This window comes from Eschscholzia californica, unplaced genomic scaffold (assembly GCF_041429995.1).
Source record: "Eschscholzia californica isolate CP2 unplaced genomic scaffold, dmEscCali1.0.p SCAF_3, whole genome shotgun sequence".
NCBI lineage: Eukaryota > Viridiplantae > Streptophyta > Magnoliopsida > Ranunculales > Papaveraceae > Eschscholzia > Eschscholzia californica.
The window spans coordinates 44,794,868-44,811,287 of record NW_028238420.1 but is presented as its reverse complement, the minus strand read 5'-3'; the positions used below and the strand labels follow the sequence as shown (position 1 = coordinate 44,811,287).

At 36.8% G+C, this 16,420-nt stretch overlaps 2 protein-coding genes and 1 non-coding gene across 3 annotated transcripts; 2 read left to right on the top strand and 1 right to left on the bottom strand.

Moving 5' to 3' along the window:
• Positions 1-9,437: 9,437 nt before the first annotated feature.
• On the top strand, positions 9,438-12,249 carry LOC147550750 (E3 ubiquitin-protein ligase RMA1H1-like). Its single transcript, XM_086669730.1, has 2 exons — positions 9,438-9,609; positions 11,237-12,249. The coding sequence occupies exon 2, from the start codon at positions 11,252-11,254 to the stop codon at positions 12,059-12,061; it is 810 nt and encodes a 269-aa protein (XP_086525856.1). The 5' UTR covers positions 9,438-9,609; positions 11,237-11,251; the 3' UTR covers positions 12,062-12,249.
• An 86-nt stretch (positions 12,250-12,335) lies between these two features.
• Positions 12,336-15,403, bottom strand: LOC147550749 (Tetratricopeptide repeat (TPR)-like superfamily protein). Its single transcript, XM_086669729.1, has 2 exons — positions 14,956-15,403; positions 12,336-13,874 (listed from the first exon to the last, which is right to left on the bottom strand). Exons 1-2 carry the CDS (start codon positions 15,343-15,345, stop codon positions 12,627-12,629), a joined length of 1,638 nt encoding a protein of 545 aa, XP_086525855.1. The 5' UTR covers positions 15,346-15,403; the 3' UTR covers positions 12,336-12,626.
• A 5-nt stretch (positions 15,404-15,408) lies between these two features.
• Positions 15,409-15,479, top strand: TRNAG-GCC (transfer RNA glycine (anticodon GCC)). The gene has a single exon. It is a non-coding gene; the product is annotated as a tRNA-Gly (tRNA).
• Positions 15,480-16,420: the final 941 nt, after the last annotated feature.

Sequence of the window (16,420 nt, the reverse complement as noted above, 5' to 3'; positions counted from 1 at the left end):
ACTTCTTTGCTCATTACCCTAACCTGCCCGTCCACAACAGTAACTCAACGATCCCATACCCACACACCACCAACCACCTTGCATACCCTACCCATCCGGCTGCAAATACCCGTCCCTATCAACCTAACCAACATTCCCCATGGCCCATTCCGGAACCAAGATACACCCCATCTTTTACCCACGTCCCTTATGAAGCCCGACATTACCCTACCACCACTACCTACTCGGCTGAACCCATCAACTACACAACAAACACACCTTGCACCTCTCTAAATCGCAACCCTACCCTATTACACGGAGACCTCGTCTACAATCAACACCCAAACCCATCCAACTCCTTCCTAGACCAAACCACGAAACAAAATTCTTACCGTGATCCTTATCAATCCCTTGACCATGAAACAACACCAAACCGAATCCACCTAAACCACTCACATGAACCGTTTACTCCAACTTTTGAATTGAACTTTCCATCACCACATTCATATCAACATAACCTATCAATAACCAACCCAACATCAAACCTAGAGTCTTACCTTTCCACCACAACCGAAACCATCCACCAACCAACTACACCACCACCTAAACTAGCCAATTTCAAGAGGAATAAGATGGAACTATCTTCCACGCAAGAGTTTGACAAAAACATAATAGAGGAAAGTCATAATCTGGATTTAACGAAGGAAGCTGAGGAAGAAATACTTGTTACACAATCACCATGGATACAAGATGTCTCTACAAGTTATGGGATTTCAAATGGAGTTCTCTCTTCTTATATCATTGGCGTATGTAACTTTGTTGATTATGCTACTCGACTATTTTCGTGTGCCAATTATCAAGGTAACTACATTTGGAAACCCGGAGAATTGAGTATTTGTTTTCTAGAAGTTTTACAATGTGTTTCAAAGGACATGCCTCTAAGTCAAAAGAGATCTCGACAATTCATTGTTGCACTGAAGGATATTTGGAGACCAAGAGATTTATTCTTTTATGTTGATTCTGTTATTCGATTACTTTCTTGTGATGATTATCAAAGCAACTACATCGGGGGAAAAGGACATATGTTATTTCAAATTCTGAAAGTTTTAAGAGGAGTTGTCCTTCGATCATCTCCATTTGTTGATCCTTACCTCTTACGAAACAAAGTACAAAATCAAGTCCTACAATATTTACCCGACATGTCTTCAAGAAAAGAGAGAACCCAACGATTACATTTTGCATCTCTCAGGATTTTCACTTTATTCCAGGCACACCCTTATATGTTCTTTATTGTGGTTCCTATGCACAACTCAAGGGAGGCCTCTTTTGCTCAATCCAAGCTTGGGTCACTATTGCCGATTGAAGAAGGTTCTACAGAATTGAACACCATCCAAAAGTCGGTTCGGGACGAACCTTCTAGGGAACAGGGTGCTGATGCAGGCGCATAAACATGTGGGCCCACGTCCACGCGTGCCCACATCCTATTCGGCCATAATAGTAGTTTTTATTAGTATAGGATTAGGAAGTTACTTTAATTTGATATTTCTTTATTTTGAAGTTTCTATGTTTTGAGTATTTTATTATTTTAGGAATCCTAGTTTGAGTCTATCTAGGAAAGTTTGTTATCCTATAAAAGGAGGTCTAGTCTATTTTATTATTCAGATTGAAGAGAAAACCAAATCAAAGTTTATAGTTTATTAAGTTTATTCAGTTATTTTACCGTTCTTCCTTTACTTTATTTATCGTTTTTATATTTCCGCTGCGTCTACATCAAGTGGTATTCAGAGCCATCAAAATTCTGGATTTTTTTTTCGTGAAGGTTAGTTTTTATATCAATGGATTCTTCGTCTTATAGTGATGAAAGTTTTTTTGAAGAAAGATCTAATTGCGAGGAAGATGATTTATCTTACCAAGAAATTTATTTCAATGATCGACAAGAAGATAACTTCTCCTACTATGAGGCAGAAAATTTCGATGAGTCGAATATGGATGATTTTGGATACGAATGGAAATATTCAACACATAACTATGAAGACAAAATTCCAATTGAAGAAAATCATCATAACCAAAAGAAGCATTTGACATGTTCGTATGATTGGGAACCCGGAGACGAATGGGGCTATTCAAAACATAACAATGAAAACAAAATTCAAATTGAAGAAAATCATCAAAAGAAGAATTCGACATATTCGTATGATTGGGAACCCGGAGACGAACCAAGTAAGTCATATTTTTTTCCTTCCCCTCCATCTTCCTATTGCTCCATAGAACAACCAAATCATAACAAGTCTTTTGGAAATCCCTTGCCGACGCCACCATGGTATTCCACTTATTATTTTACACCAAGCCAAAACCCTGAATCCTCGCTAAACCCTAGCACCATCCATCACCCATCTTTCCCCAACCAAAGCCTAAACGAAACTTCTCCAAACTGAAGCATATTCGGCCACCCTTTACCACCCTACCAAACCCTAGCCGAAGCAACACCAAGCCCAAGAGAAACCGTCCAACAGAACCTACCCACTCAAACCCTAGCATATCAACACTTCTTTGCTCATTACCCTAACCTGCCCGTCCACAACAGTAACTCAACGATCCCATACCCACACACCACCAACCACCTTGCATACCCTACCCATCCGGCTGCAAATACCCGTCCCTATCAACCTAACCAACATTCCCCATGGCCCATTCCGGAACCAAGATACACCCCATCTTTTACCCACGTCCCTTATGAAGCCCGACATTACCCTACCACCACTACCTACTCGGCTGAACCCATCAACTACACAACAAACACACCTTGCACCTCTCTAAATCGCAACCCTACCCTATTACACGGAGACCTCGTCTACAATCAACACCCAAACCCATCCAACTCCTTCCTAGACCAAACCACGAAACAAAATTCTTACCGTGATCCTTATCAATCCCTTGACCATGAAACAACACCAAACCGAATCCACCTAAACCACTCACATGAACCGTTTACTCCAACTTTTGAATTGAACTTTCCATCACCACATTCATATCAACATAACCTATCAATAACCAACCCAACATCAAACCTAGAGTCTTACCTTTCCACCACAACCGAAACCATCCACCAACCAACTACACCACCACCTAAACTAGCCAATTTCAAGAGGAATAAGATGGAACTATCTTCCACGCAAGAGTTTGACAAAAACATAATAGAGGAAAGTCATAATCTGGATTTAACGAAGGAAGCTGAGGAAGAAATACTTGTTACACAATCACCATGGATACAAGATGTCTCTACAAGTTATGGGATTTCAAATGGAGTTCTCTCTTCTTATATCATTGGCGTATGTAACTTTGTTGATTATGCTACTCGACTATTTTCGTGTGCCAATTATCAAGGTAACTACATTTGGAAACCCGGAGAATTGAGTATTTGTTTTCTAGAAGTTTTACAATGTGTTTCAAAGGACATGCCTCTAAGTCAAAAGAGATCTCGACAATTCATTGTTGCACTGAAGGATATTTGGAGACCAAGAGATTTATTCTTTTATGTTGATTCTGTTATTCGATTACTTTCTTGTGATGATTATCAAAGCAACTACATCGGGGGAAAAGGACATATGTTATTTCAAATTCTGAAAGTTTTAAGAGGAGTTGTCCTTCGATCATCTCCATTTGTTGATCCTTACCTCTTACGAAACAAAGTACAAAATCAAGTCCTACAATATTTACCCGACATGTCTTCAAGAAAAGAGAGAACCCAACGATTACATTTTGCATCTCTCAGGATTTTCACTTTATTCCAGGCACACCCTTATATGTTCTTTATTGTGGTTCCTATGCACAACTCAAGGGAGGCCTCTTTTGCTCAATCCAAGCTTGGGTCACTATTGCCGATTGAAGAAGGTTCTACAGAATTGAACACCATCCAAAAGTCGGTTCGGGACGAACCTTCTAGGGAACAGGGTGCTGATGCAGGCGCATAAACATGTGGGCCCACGTCCACGCGTGCCCACATCCTATTCGGCCATAATAGTAGTTTTTATTAGTATAGGATTAGGAAGTTACTTTAATTTGATATTTCTTTATTTTGAAGTTTCTATGTTTTGAGTATTTTATTATTTTAAGAATCCTAGTTTGAGTCTATCTAGGAAAGTTTGTTATCCTATAAAAGGAGGTCTAGTCTATTTTATTATTCAGATTGAAGAGAAAACCAAATCAAAGTTTATAGTTTATTAAGTTTATTCAGTTATTTTACCGTTCTTCCTTTACTTTATTTATCATTTTTATATTTCCGCTGCGTCTACATCACTCATCTTCTTGGTTCTCGTTAGATATATAGATTGATTATTTTTTCAAGATCTAGTGTTTGTATACTATGATTCGTTATACCGAATTTTCTATGTTTGAATTTGGTTGTGTTATGTTAATTTTGAACCATTCTTGCATCTTTTCCTTGTATGAGAAAATAAACTGCTAATGTTATATCTAACCAAGAACATGCTCTCCTCCAATCACTATCAAAACCAAGATTAAATGTTCAAAATTTTGATGAAAAATGCAGGTTTCACCGTTGGCAGCTTCATAAACACTAATGAAATTTTCTTTTTTAATAATTTTAAAGTGAACGGTCCAGTACCCGCCTGAAACCCGTTAAGCCTGTTGTGGATTACTACTATCCATGGTGGGCTTTGTGCAAGAAATTTTCTATTTTACTCGGCCTGAGCCCGCCCGCCAAGTCTGTTGGTTATTGATATTCTTTCCCGAAATGCCCGAGCTCGGATTTGAAGTGCCCCTGGGCGCCCGACCGGATTCCCACCCGTAGAAGGTCAGAAGCGTGAATGTCTTCTAGAATTCCAAACGTTGATATCTTGATTGATGGCGCTAACAATGTCTAGAAAAACCTCCAAAAAAAGATGAACAGACAAACAAACCCGTGAAGATTTGGGGGACACCGGGATGGTGTCTGCAAAGGACCTCCGACGGTCAAGTCAGCAAACTATAATAATAAATGGAATGTCGAGGGTGTCACCATTGACGTGTAATCGGAGAATGGCGACACTCGTGGAATGACCAGAACTCTAGTCTACGAGAATGAAGATGATCAGAGGTATGAGTTTTGTTGTCACTAGAAACGTTGAGAAAGCTTTTATCTCCTTGGAGATGTTCAGTCGATCTGAGAAGCATGAATAAGTAGACCCAAATAAACGTTTAAAGTAAAGAGGAGAAGTCGTCTAGTGATCAGAGAACTCATAAGTAAAATATCTAAAAAATAATCGAAGATCAGAGAACGAGTAGAGAAGAAGAAGTGTTCCTTAGCTCTGTATTTGACGATCTGAGAAATGGAGGTGCTCCTCTTTATATAGATATAAGGAGTGATCCGTTGGGAGGAATAGTGGTTGACCGCTACGAAGTGAATGCATGGCTTGATACTTGAGATAGGGTGACTTGTACACTAGTTGTACATGCACAACGGTTGGGCGTGTTATCTGCTAACTGCCTAGAATGCGCGCGTACACGATCTCGTCAACGGATATATGCACAACGAGTGAACATAAGCGGACAAACAAAGAGGTAAATGTCCAGACTCATGGACGATCTTTTGAACGAGCAGACATGGGTGGAACGTCGGGTAAGGCTTTTTACCCGCGTCCGTCCACTTTTACCTTCTTGGACGGACGGGTTTTGTCTGAGCCGATTATCGGTGTCCACGAACCATCGTCGTCCATGGGCGTATCCGGGTAGCGGTCAGAATTCCCATCCCTACTATTAAGCAACCTATTTTACAATACTTACATATATAATTATGTTGAACAACACAAATAGACAACTAAAATCACATGAAATGAAAAGACAAACATACCTTGTCAGGGATCGGGTGGCCCAGACAAGTTTTGCCTTCACCATTAGGGCTAGCGGGTTTATCGGATGGGTTTTTTCAAAAAAGATCTTTGTCATTATCCCCCCAAGCCCGCTAGTTGACTCGGTATCTCAGGCTCAGACAAGTCAGGTATATGTCTCAATCACATTCTGAAAAATCAGTGTGGGGAGGCAAGGTGTTGGGTTATATAACCACAAGTCCACAAGCCAGCCCTATATCTTGATTGCATCAACTTGGAAGCCAAGTTGTGGCTGTTACAATCTTTATCTATCTACGTTGATGTGTATAGCAACAAAGTTTCTTCACTCTACAAATGGATAAAATGATGCGTATGTGTAGGAACAAGTGCGAACAGACTGTCGGGCCCGTTGGGCATTTGGGATATAGCAGTACCACGGGTAACCTCCTCTTCCTGTGCCCGACTAATTAAATTCATCAGGCCGGGAGGGCGGGTACTATCCGTCGTGGGCAATGAGGGGTGCCCATCGTTCTTCGTGACGTCGGGTTCCTGTGGGCCGGTCCGAGCCTCAGGCCTTTTTCCCACCTCACGGTTCACCCCCTAAGGTTATCTATTGTTCGGACATCAACAATTGTGGTGGTGGAAGTTGGTTGTCAGTGACTCTGTCTCATAACCAAAACTAAAGATTTTTACTCAACCGTATATGACATGGGAAATGATAAAGTTACAAAAGATTTTGACAAAAAAAGGTTCCCAGCTGATGTGGCGGGTGTGGTTTCAAACTTTGACCAAATCTAGGCCGTTGAGAGATGAAAATCACAACCGCCACATCAGCTGGGAACTTTTTTTGTCAAAATCTTTTGTGATTCTAGCATCTCTCATATGACATTATTGAAAGACACAATAATTCTTTAGTGTCGCTATCAGTGCAGTAGGAAATGCGTTTTATGGATTATTATTTGATGGTTATTTTCAGTGTCACTAATAACACACACAAAGCCTTCATCAAAAAAAAAAATAACACACACAAATACCAACCATTTTTCGGACCGTTATCATTTTGTGAGGCAGTAGTAATATATTTATTAAAGTTAAGTTCAGTTAAAGCAAGACTTATGTGACTTTTGTTTTTCAATAACCTCAAGTTTATCCACAATATATGTATTTTATTGTTTTAATGAAATTCAATCTTAAATCAAGGCTTTATATCCAATTTAGGTGATTTCATCTATAAAAAGAAGTCTAAATAATTTGAGAAAATGGCTTACTTTGACAGTTTGACATCCAAATTTACTAGAAAAGTAAATGGATCCAGTAACTCAAATCGGACCTTCAAAATAAACAAACACGACCTTCATAATTCTAGACAGAAATTTCTTAAATATATTTATCAACAGTATTAGTGTATTGCATGACCTAAATATGTTGTTTTTGCGTTCTATATTTTTTTGTTTCGGTCTATTGAAGTATAAGTACTAATTCTCATTTTTCATTTAAAAAAAAATCGAAACTAATTCTCATTTTTCATTTTAAAAAAATCGAATTTTATATAAAAATATATTACTACCTATATTTTCCATGATGGGGAAACATTGATTCTCTGGCTTCTCTCCTACTTATTTTGTTCTTAAGATGAACAGATACTTCTCATCTTATATATAGTATATACTTTTGATATTATAAGTTTTTTTTTATATTATAAGTTAGGATGAGGAAAAGATAAAGCCCCACTTATCACTATCACTACATGCCAAATGCCCAAATCAATGATTCAAATATAATGTACCATCCTTCATCAAAAAAAAAATATATAATGTACCATACCTTCAACAAAAAAAAAACTATAATGTGCAATAATATCTCTTTTGGATGAATAATTGCATTAATTTGTCTTTAGTTCGAAATATAAAGTCCATTGAATGGTTTAGAGACATCGAAATTACAAAGTGTTAGGTTATGTTTCATGTTTAAACAATGTAATGGAATAATATATTTATAAGTCGAGGGGATCATAGACATCTTGATACTTTGTCGATGTTATAGGTATTAGGTAAGCATCTTCGTCATTTTGACTAATAATTTTCTGACCAAATGAATTTTGAGATTCTCTAAAAAGTTCCATTTTATATTAAAAAGATAGTTTTTATTCTAAAAAACTTTACATTTAAATTTAAATTTTAAAATGTTGTCTTTGTGTTTGTCTTTCAACATACACTAAAGCACGATAAATAATTCTTTATGAATGTATAACAATTTTTTAAATTTTATGTTCACGTTAGGATTCAGATCATTGAGGTGTAGCATGCTCGTCATAAACTTGAATTCAATTAGAATAAGTATGAGGAGTTATTCTCAACAAAAAAAAAAAAAAAAAAAAAAGTATGAGGAGTTACATAAAACATTCTTAATATTTAAATATTCTCACATGAAAGCGTCTTCTTCTAGTTTCGGAAACTATTTCTATTTTCTTAGGGCTCTATCAAGGTAAGAGGAATTCACTGGCTAGGGATTTACAAGAAATATTATAGGAAAACTTTTAACAAATGATCTATTGGTAAGATTCAAGGTACCCAAATTTTAGATATACTCATGGTGTAGTTTTAAATTAGGTCCAAATTCCAAGATTAAGGTGGTCTATGTATATTATGGAACTATTTGACTTCGATTGTAACTCATATCTCTACCAACTAGACGGCAAACAAAAATTATAAAGAAAATAACTATTTTTCTACACCATGTCTGAAAGCAACAATCCACCGTCATAACATAAATTTATAACAAAAGAGTTTTTCTAGTCAACGACTAATAGTTATCTGAAAAAAAAAATATTTAATATTATATTTGTTCAATAGCAGGTTTCCAAATAGTAAGATAACTTTATTACTTACGCGTCTGCCATTTTCTAATAAAACTTGTGAATTTTTTTTAAGAGGATTAATAGTTAACCTTTCTAGACTTCCCCCAACCTTTACTTTTCTAATCACAAATTTTTCACGAAGAATCTACATGCTTTGTATGTTTTTCAACTAAAAAAAAATGTTTTCATACTTTCATAACAAAATTTCCCACTACATAAATTATTCGTTTGTTTTTTTGACAAAAATACTTTCTTTGTACTACGATAATCATTACAATGCGTCGATACATCAAAAATATACGATAAATACGATAACGGTCTAATTCGACGACTTATGTCAATATTATCGACCACTGACACTACCAAATGTCTGACTTCCAATTTAGTGGTATGTGGATATTGTACTATTATTATCTCTTACGTGGAGTAATCATTTCAAGGATTTTGATTTGTCCTCGATTTTGATTTTGCCACGTCAATACTTTTCTAATTCGATGCTTTCCTACAAAATAGTTCCAATAGGAACAAAAAAAGTAGATCCCACAGTTTTCAACTTTCTTACGTGGATTGAACACTTTTCAGTGGTTAACCGAGACGAGTAGGGCCCACTCAAATTCTACCGATTAGAATCAAACGGTTCAGGCTATTTCCACGCAATAAAGTAAACTTGTGTAGCGATGTACGGGAAAGAAAACACCACACGTGCTTACGATTAATCTATTCGCACGTACCAGTTTCACCCACGGTTTTTATCCTAATTTTCGCCTATAAAAGTTGAATTGAGAAGTGGTTTCAGAAACCTTCTTCTTCAATTAGATCTTCGCCAACTGATTACGTTATCTTATTTCCCCCCATTATAAAGCTCTGTAACACAAACCCTAGGTTCACTTTTCACTTTCTTTCGCTAATCTATTTCTCTCTCTTTACCGACTGTGCTTCAAAATCACGGTAAGATTTTGAAATCCTACTCCAAAATTCTCTCTATTAACTATTTCAATCTGTGAGAAGATCTCTTGTTATTGGGTTTTGATTGAAAATGATAGATCTTGCATGTTTATTTGGTTAGCTAAAGTTTTTTTTTTATGTGATTATACGGTCTTAGAGTTAAATATTGTAATTATGATGATAAATTGCTTGATTTTGAATTCTGTCATTGACTGTTTATAATTAGGTTAAATTTGTTTAAGCTATAGGGAAATTTGTTTGACTACACGATTTGTTTTCGATTTTTGTGTATCTTGTTTATTATGATTAAGTAAATACTCAGTAACTTAGATAATGAATTGTTTACCCTTTCCGACGATTTATTTCTGTGCTTCTTTCGATGTTTGCATCTGACTTAACTCCCGCCCCCGATTCACTCACTCAGTTCTGTCTATATCAGAGATGAACATAAAAGTCTTATTTTTGAAGATCTGGACTAAAACCCCCCTCCGTTTATATGACCTCTTATGACTTTGGTGTTAGAAAACTTGAAACATGTATGAACTGTGAGTAAATTTGGTCGATTCAAAACTTATTATTTGCTTGACTCAATAACCAAGCTAAATCACAAGGGAACTCAGTTGTTTACTAGCGAACTTCCGGTTACTGGTTGCATAATGTTCTAGTTGATCGATACACTTCAGAGACTGCGAAAAATGTAGCTTTTAAACATTGTTTGGATAAGTTTATCTTGTTTGGGAAATGGGTTTATAGATAAAATTTTATCTAGCTTGATCTATGGAGTTCATGATGGCTTAGCCACCCTGAGTCCTGTGATCCCGTCTGGCTTCGCCCTTGGTAGTACTCAAGGTTACATCTTAGAAAATTGTCGGTTCACCCAAGTTTACGAGTTTGATTAAATGGTTTGATAGATCTTTACTTGCAGTCGCAGTCAGTTGTCTCACATAGGGTTGTCTATTGTTATTTGCTTCTTTTGGACATCGGCTAATGTATGTGCGGTATCTAGATTTTAGTCAAAAAGGGTTTATGTTTCTAATGGGTTTGTTTACGAAGGCTTAAAAGTTAATAAATGACAAGGATTAAGTACCTTTGTGGGGTTCAAACCAACTGCCTCTGTTAAGAGGCAACAAATGCTTCCAACCACTCTCTCGAGTAGTCTTTACTTACTCAAATACAGTTGGACCATAATTGAATAGCTCATAAAATGTGTCCCCACCTCTTTATGTTTTACAAAACCGAGTTGCTGCAACTTGCCAATCGAATTGTCAAATGAATTTGCAGTTGAATTACTTCAATAAATTACATTTTATACTACGGAAAAATGTCTTTCCCTTCTTTTATGTTTAGCTACGAACTACATCTGTTGTTGTGATGGTTTTAGCATTTTTGATTTGTAAGAACTAACCTTGGAAACCATGAGAATTGTTACCTGACTGTAAAAGACTTCAATGTGCCAAGTTTTAGGGTTTTTGTTATCTTTCACTTAGCATTACTAGATCTTCTTGGAAGATCAGATCAGATCTTAGTATATTGGATGATTTTTCTCTGCCTTGTTGTGTTTGGGTTATCTTCCGCTTCCTTTCTTATGCAAGAGTCACTAACCTTGCTTATTCTCTGTTGTATTTAACAGATTTAAACGAAGAATATGGCGATGGACGAGTATTTCCAGGAACCCATGCTATACCAAGGGATGGAAGATAATGATGAAAAACCATGGCAAAACTCTGTTTCTTCTTCCTCCGCAAAAACTTTGAACAACATCGATGATGGTTTCCAGTGCAACATTTGTCTCGACCATCCCAACGAACCTGTAGTAACTCTCTGTGGTCATCTATACTGCTGGCCTTGCATTTACAAATGGCTCCACTTTCAGAATTCCTCAGATCAGCAACCACAGTGTCCTGTCTGCAAATCCGATGTCTCCCAATCCATGATCGTTCCTCTCTATGGCAGAGGCAACTCCCAACCTCAATCAGAATCCAACAACGAAAAAAGTCCCGTTTTGGATGTCAAGATACCTTCTAGACCTTCTGCTCATAGTGTTCATGCCATTCTCAGTGCTACTTCTACTAATACTGGAAGTACTACCCCAAATGGTGGACAAGTTCATGGCAGGTCATTCCAATCACAATCAACTCATCCTCAACAATATTACCCTGAATTCTACAACCAACCCACAATGTTTAGTAACAGTCTCGGAAGCCCGACGATGATGAGACCTGCAGCGGTTCACCCTATGGTTGGTATGTTCGGAGAAATGGTTTATGCGAGAATATTCGGAAATGATTCAGAGATGGGTAGTGTGTTTGTTCATCCAAATTCTTACTACTTGATGGAAAACAACAGTACTAACAATGCAAGGATTAGAAGGCAAGAGATGAAGGCAGAGAAGTCGCTTAATAGGATTTCTATCTTCCTCTTCTGTTGCTTGGTTTTATGCTTACTCTCTTTCTGAAATAAACTTCCAATTCCTCATCTTCTTCTCAATCTTTCACTTTATTTTCTCATTATATAAAGATTCAAGATTACTACTTATTCTATCGAGTATACTTGTAAGTAAATGAGCTATTACAAGCTACAATATATATAGTTTGGGTAATCACAGATGTTATATAAGATGTTTGATAATAGCCAGTTCGAAAACAGCACTAGTTGAAAGTTGTGAATCTCTGATTATTACTTTCAAAAGAAGACAGGGAAAAAGAAAGAACAAGTCACACTTTCCTCTATTTTATCACAAAACAATTCAACTTGATCAAATGAATTCCATCAGAGTTTATATATAATGTATCATTTAGAGTTTAAAGAAAACAAGATATGCCGAAATTAAGTTTATTGACTAGTGGTCTCGAACAATTTCTTTACTGAAGAGGATACATCTAGCATATTCCAGTTTCAACATCTGATTCCACCTGAGCAATAAGATGCATTCACAGTGGCTCCATGAACAAACCCGAATGATCGCCCGTTTCTGACCTGTTGAGAACTCTGGTGACGGAACAAAGAGCTGTATGCCACTTTCATGCAGCTAGCTCGATGTTCGTGCTTAGGATTTTTTTCGTTTCTTGATTTTCGTCAATTTTATCAGCCTTCATGCTGTTCAGAAGTTCATCAACTTCTTTTCCCCCTCTGATGTTTGCCTTGATCAGAGCATGATACATGTCCCTATTCATGGGAATTACGGTCTTTAACGACCCCACGAAGGCAACTACCTCTTCCGCCTCACAATTATCACCTACCCAATTCAATATTTTCGAAATTATCTTGGGATTCGGCTTCCATCCTTCGTTACCCTCGACTAGTAATAAACATCTGTTCATGCACTTCACAGCCTTTTCCATATTTTCCTTCTGTGTGTATCCAGCAGCAACAATCCCCCAGATGTTTGGAGTCAATACCTTGCCTTTCTTCACTAAATTTTCGAGCATTTCCTCGGCTTTTTCAACCAAACCTTTCTGAGAATACCCTAGAATGAGAGTATTAGGGACTCGTAAGTCATAGTTGTTTCCAGAGGATTCCCATTCCTTCAGCAATTTCTCAGCTGCTTCGAACTCTTCAACTTTCACTAATGCACCAAGCATAGTAATGTAATCTCTGTTCATATACCTCTTACAAGGAGCTTCAAGCTCCCATAGTCTCATCACCTGAGCCTTGTCTCCGAGACTTGCATAGAGCGAAATTAGATGATTATAGGCAAGTTCGTCTTTTTTACTATCTATTTTCTCTTCCGATTTTTGTAGAGAAGTTACAGCCTTATCACTGAGAGATGCTTTTATGTAGAAATTTGCAACCACGGCATAAGTATTCCAGTCCATGACAATATGGGATTGATTTTCCATTTCCTCGAGAACCTTCTCCATTCCATCAATATCACGATTTGCCCCATAAGAGTTTATGCAGATTCTGTAGCTAAAATTGTCAGGGGAGACGCCGCTTTTCTTCATCTCGTCAAGAATGCTAGGGATTTTATCATACTCACCTGTGTTTGTGTAAAGGCACATGAGGTCATTGTAGCTAAGTGGAGAAGAAGTAAACCCTAGTTCCTTCATCTTCTGCATATGAGATAAGGATTTATCAGTAGCACAAGCTCGAACGTAACAATTAAGGAGTGCTCCATATGTCTTATCGGTTTTGTCTTCGTCGTTCATAGCATTGAAGTAGCTTTCAGCAGTGTCAAGCCCACGTACTCGACCAATCAAATCTAACCTAACAGCATGATCTACAGGAGAAAATGCACAAATTCCTTTATTACCCATCCATTCTGACACCTGCAATCGTAAGGGTTTCATGAAACAAATTAGGATGTGAAGACATTATGTGGTATAGACTAATCACACCAGGAAAAAGAATCTGTTGCTCGGTTACTTTCATGTCCATGCATGAGAAAGCTTAAAACATTTATTTCAAGATACCCAATGTAGAAACATAGTGATTTAAGAATAATAAGTTAATCGTTTACACTAAGTATTACCACTTCATTAAGGGCTCTCTTGAGATATTGGTAGACATGTACATGATCTACATGGAAATGACCCAAGGGATTTTTCGTGTTCGTATGATCATCTTCTCTCCATGTAGATAATCCTCATAAATTATTCGAAAGGATTTACCCACATACAATGTTGCGGAATGTTTCTAGACATCACTTTACGCTCTAATGATTAGATTCTAATCTCTATTGATGGGGTTTAAAGGTGTATGGACACTAAACCTTTCTTTTAACTAAAGTAATTCAAGATTTCAAGAAACTCAAATATCATCACATCCGAGCTACTCACTAGTTCAAGATGCAGAAATAATAATCACCACTCACCCATTTCTTCCCACCCGACCGACGAACTAACAAAGAACTACTCTTGACAAACCCTTCAAGATCTCGACACGAAACAATACATCAGAGTTAGACTACATCATGATTCTACCATCCATTTAGATAAATTTCATAATGCACAACTGAAATGAACTACACAAAATCTCTGTCACGAAAGAAAGAATACATCATAGTTAGACCATCAAGGTCTCCAACCAAATTAATCTCCAAGCAAGAGAAAAACATCATGTTTACGAGTCCCAATACACATAATTCTATAACCCCACAGGATGTACATGCTTGAAAATGCCATTACTAATTCTCATATAAAGAGAGGTTCACTAATGTACACCAAACCAGAGAACCACAAATGAACAAGATTAAGCCATTAGAAATGACACATTTTAGTAACTACCCATTAGATAGTTTCAATGCCATTAAAATTTCACCAAATGAAGAACCTAAAACAAACAAAATCAAGTGAGAACCAACATCATTAATCAATGAGATGGAGAGAGAGAGAGAGAGTGTGGTTTGACCTCAAGAGCTTGGGTATATCTCTTTCGTTTACGAAGATCACGAATGATACGTTGAAGTTCAGCAACATTAACTTTTCTCCCATTTTCAACCCATTTATCTAACTCAGGAGATAGATTGATTCCAGGGCTTCCGAGTGGACTAATTTTTGAATACAAATTGTTCTTGGAAACACCTCTTTTGGTTGAACAAAATGATCTGCTTCCTACAAAGACGAGAGTTTCAGAGTTCGGGTATTTGAATATGGTGTTGTTGGAGAAGCTCAATCGTTTCAGGATTGAGAACAAATTTCTGGACTCCATTTTCCTAGTGAGAGAGAGAGAGAAAAGAGAGTGGTATTTGAGAAATTGGGGAAGGGTTAAGGTTTCTATTCTAGGGTTTATGACAAACATTGAATAGCCAGCCACCTGATTGCTTAGATCAAATAGGGGTTAATGAATTTCAATCATCAATTAGCACCAGTGGTCTAGTGGTAGAATAGTACCCTGCCACGGTACAGACCCGGGTTCGATTCCCGGCTGGTGCATATTTTTCATTTTTGGCGTCACCAAAATACTTTAAGGACGCTTTTTTGGTCAAGTCTTATTAGCAGCCACTTTGAGGGTTGATGTTGTCTAGGGGTTTGCTTAAATATACCAAACCGATTCAAACAAATATATATCTTTTCTCAAGTTGTTGCCAGAAACAAGAATAACTATTACCTATATAAAACAACAACACTACTACAATATAATGCTATTTGCTAGTATTTTTTTTTAGAATCAAACTACGATCTACGTTAGTCGTTATAAGGCATTGATACATCACGAAGATGTGATAAGCACGATAACCGTCTAATTCAAACCATAAATGAAAGGGGCCTAAAGCCCAACAACATAAAAGAGCCTAAAGCCCGACAAATTATTACATTATTTGCTTAATATAAAAATGTAAAAAACATAATATTTGGAATTAAGCATTATATTAATAACATAAGATACAATGTTCTAATTGATGTATTTGTGTCGGTATAGCAACGAAAACATTTAATGATTAAGATTTATGTTTAAAACACGACAAAAATTGTTCATGTAAATATGATTGTGTCTATATAACGATGGAAAATGCACAAGAATCAACACAGAATTATATGCCTACGGGAAAGACAAAATACACAAGTCATTTCTAAGAATGCACATGACAATTTGTCAAATGTTTACAAATGTCAAAAAATGCAAAAGACAAAATACTTGAAATTAAGCATTATGTTAATAACACTACAGAAAATGTCGAACACTGTTTACAAGTGCTCAAAACATACGTAAAAGTGTTTGAGACGCCAATCGATTTCTATAAGATACAAAATCTGATTTATGATGGTACCATCTATAAAAAAACTAAAGCATTTTTGAGTTTGCTCGTTGTATTAACATCGTATTAACAATATATTTTAAAATGCTTAAAGCACTAGTCAATTTGTCTGTTAAA

Bases quoted from the DNA above. Each gene is read 5' to 3' on its own strand.
- LOC147550749 (XM_086669729.1), bottom strand. From the start codon at position 15,345: ATGTTTGTCATAAACCCTAGAATAGAAACCTTAACCCTTCCCCAATTT. The intron at 13,875-14,955 runs GTCAAACCACAC...TTACGATTGCAG, and splicing joins GATATACCCAAGCTCTTGAG to GTGTCAGAATGGATGGGTAA.
- LOC147550750 (XM_086669730.1), top strand. From the start codon at position 11,252: ATGGCGATGGACGAGTATTTCCAGGAACCCATGCTATACCAAGGGATG.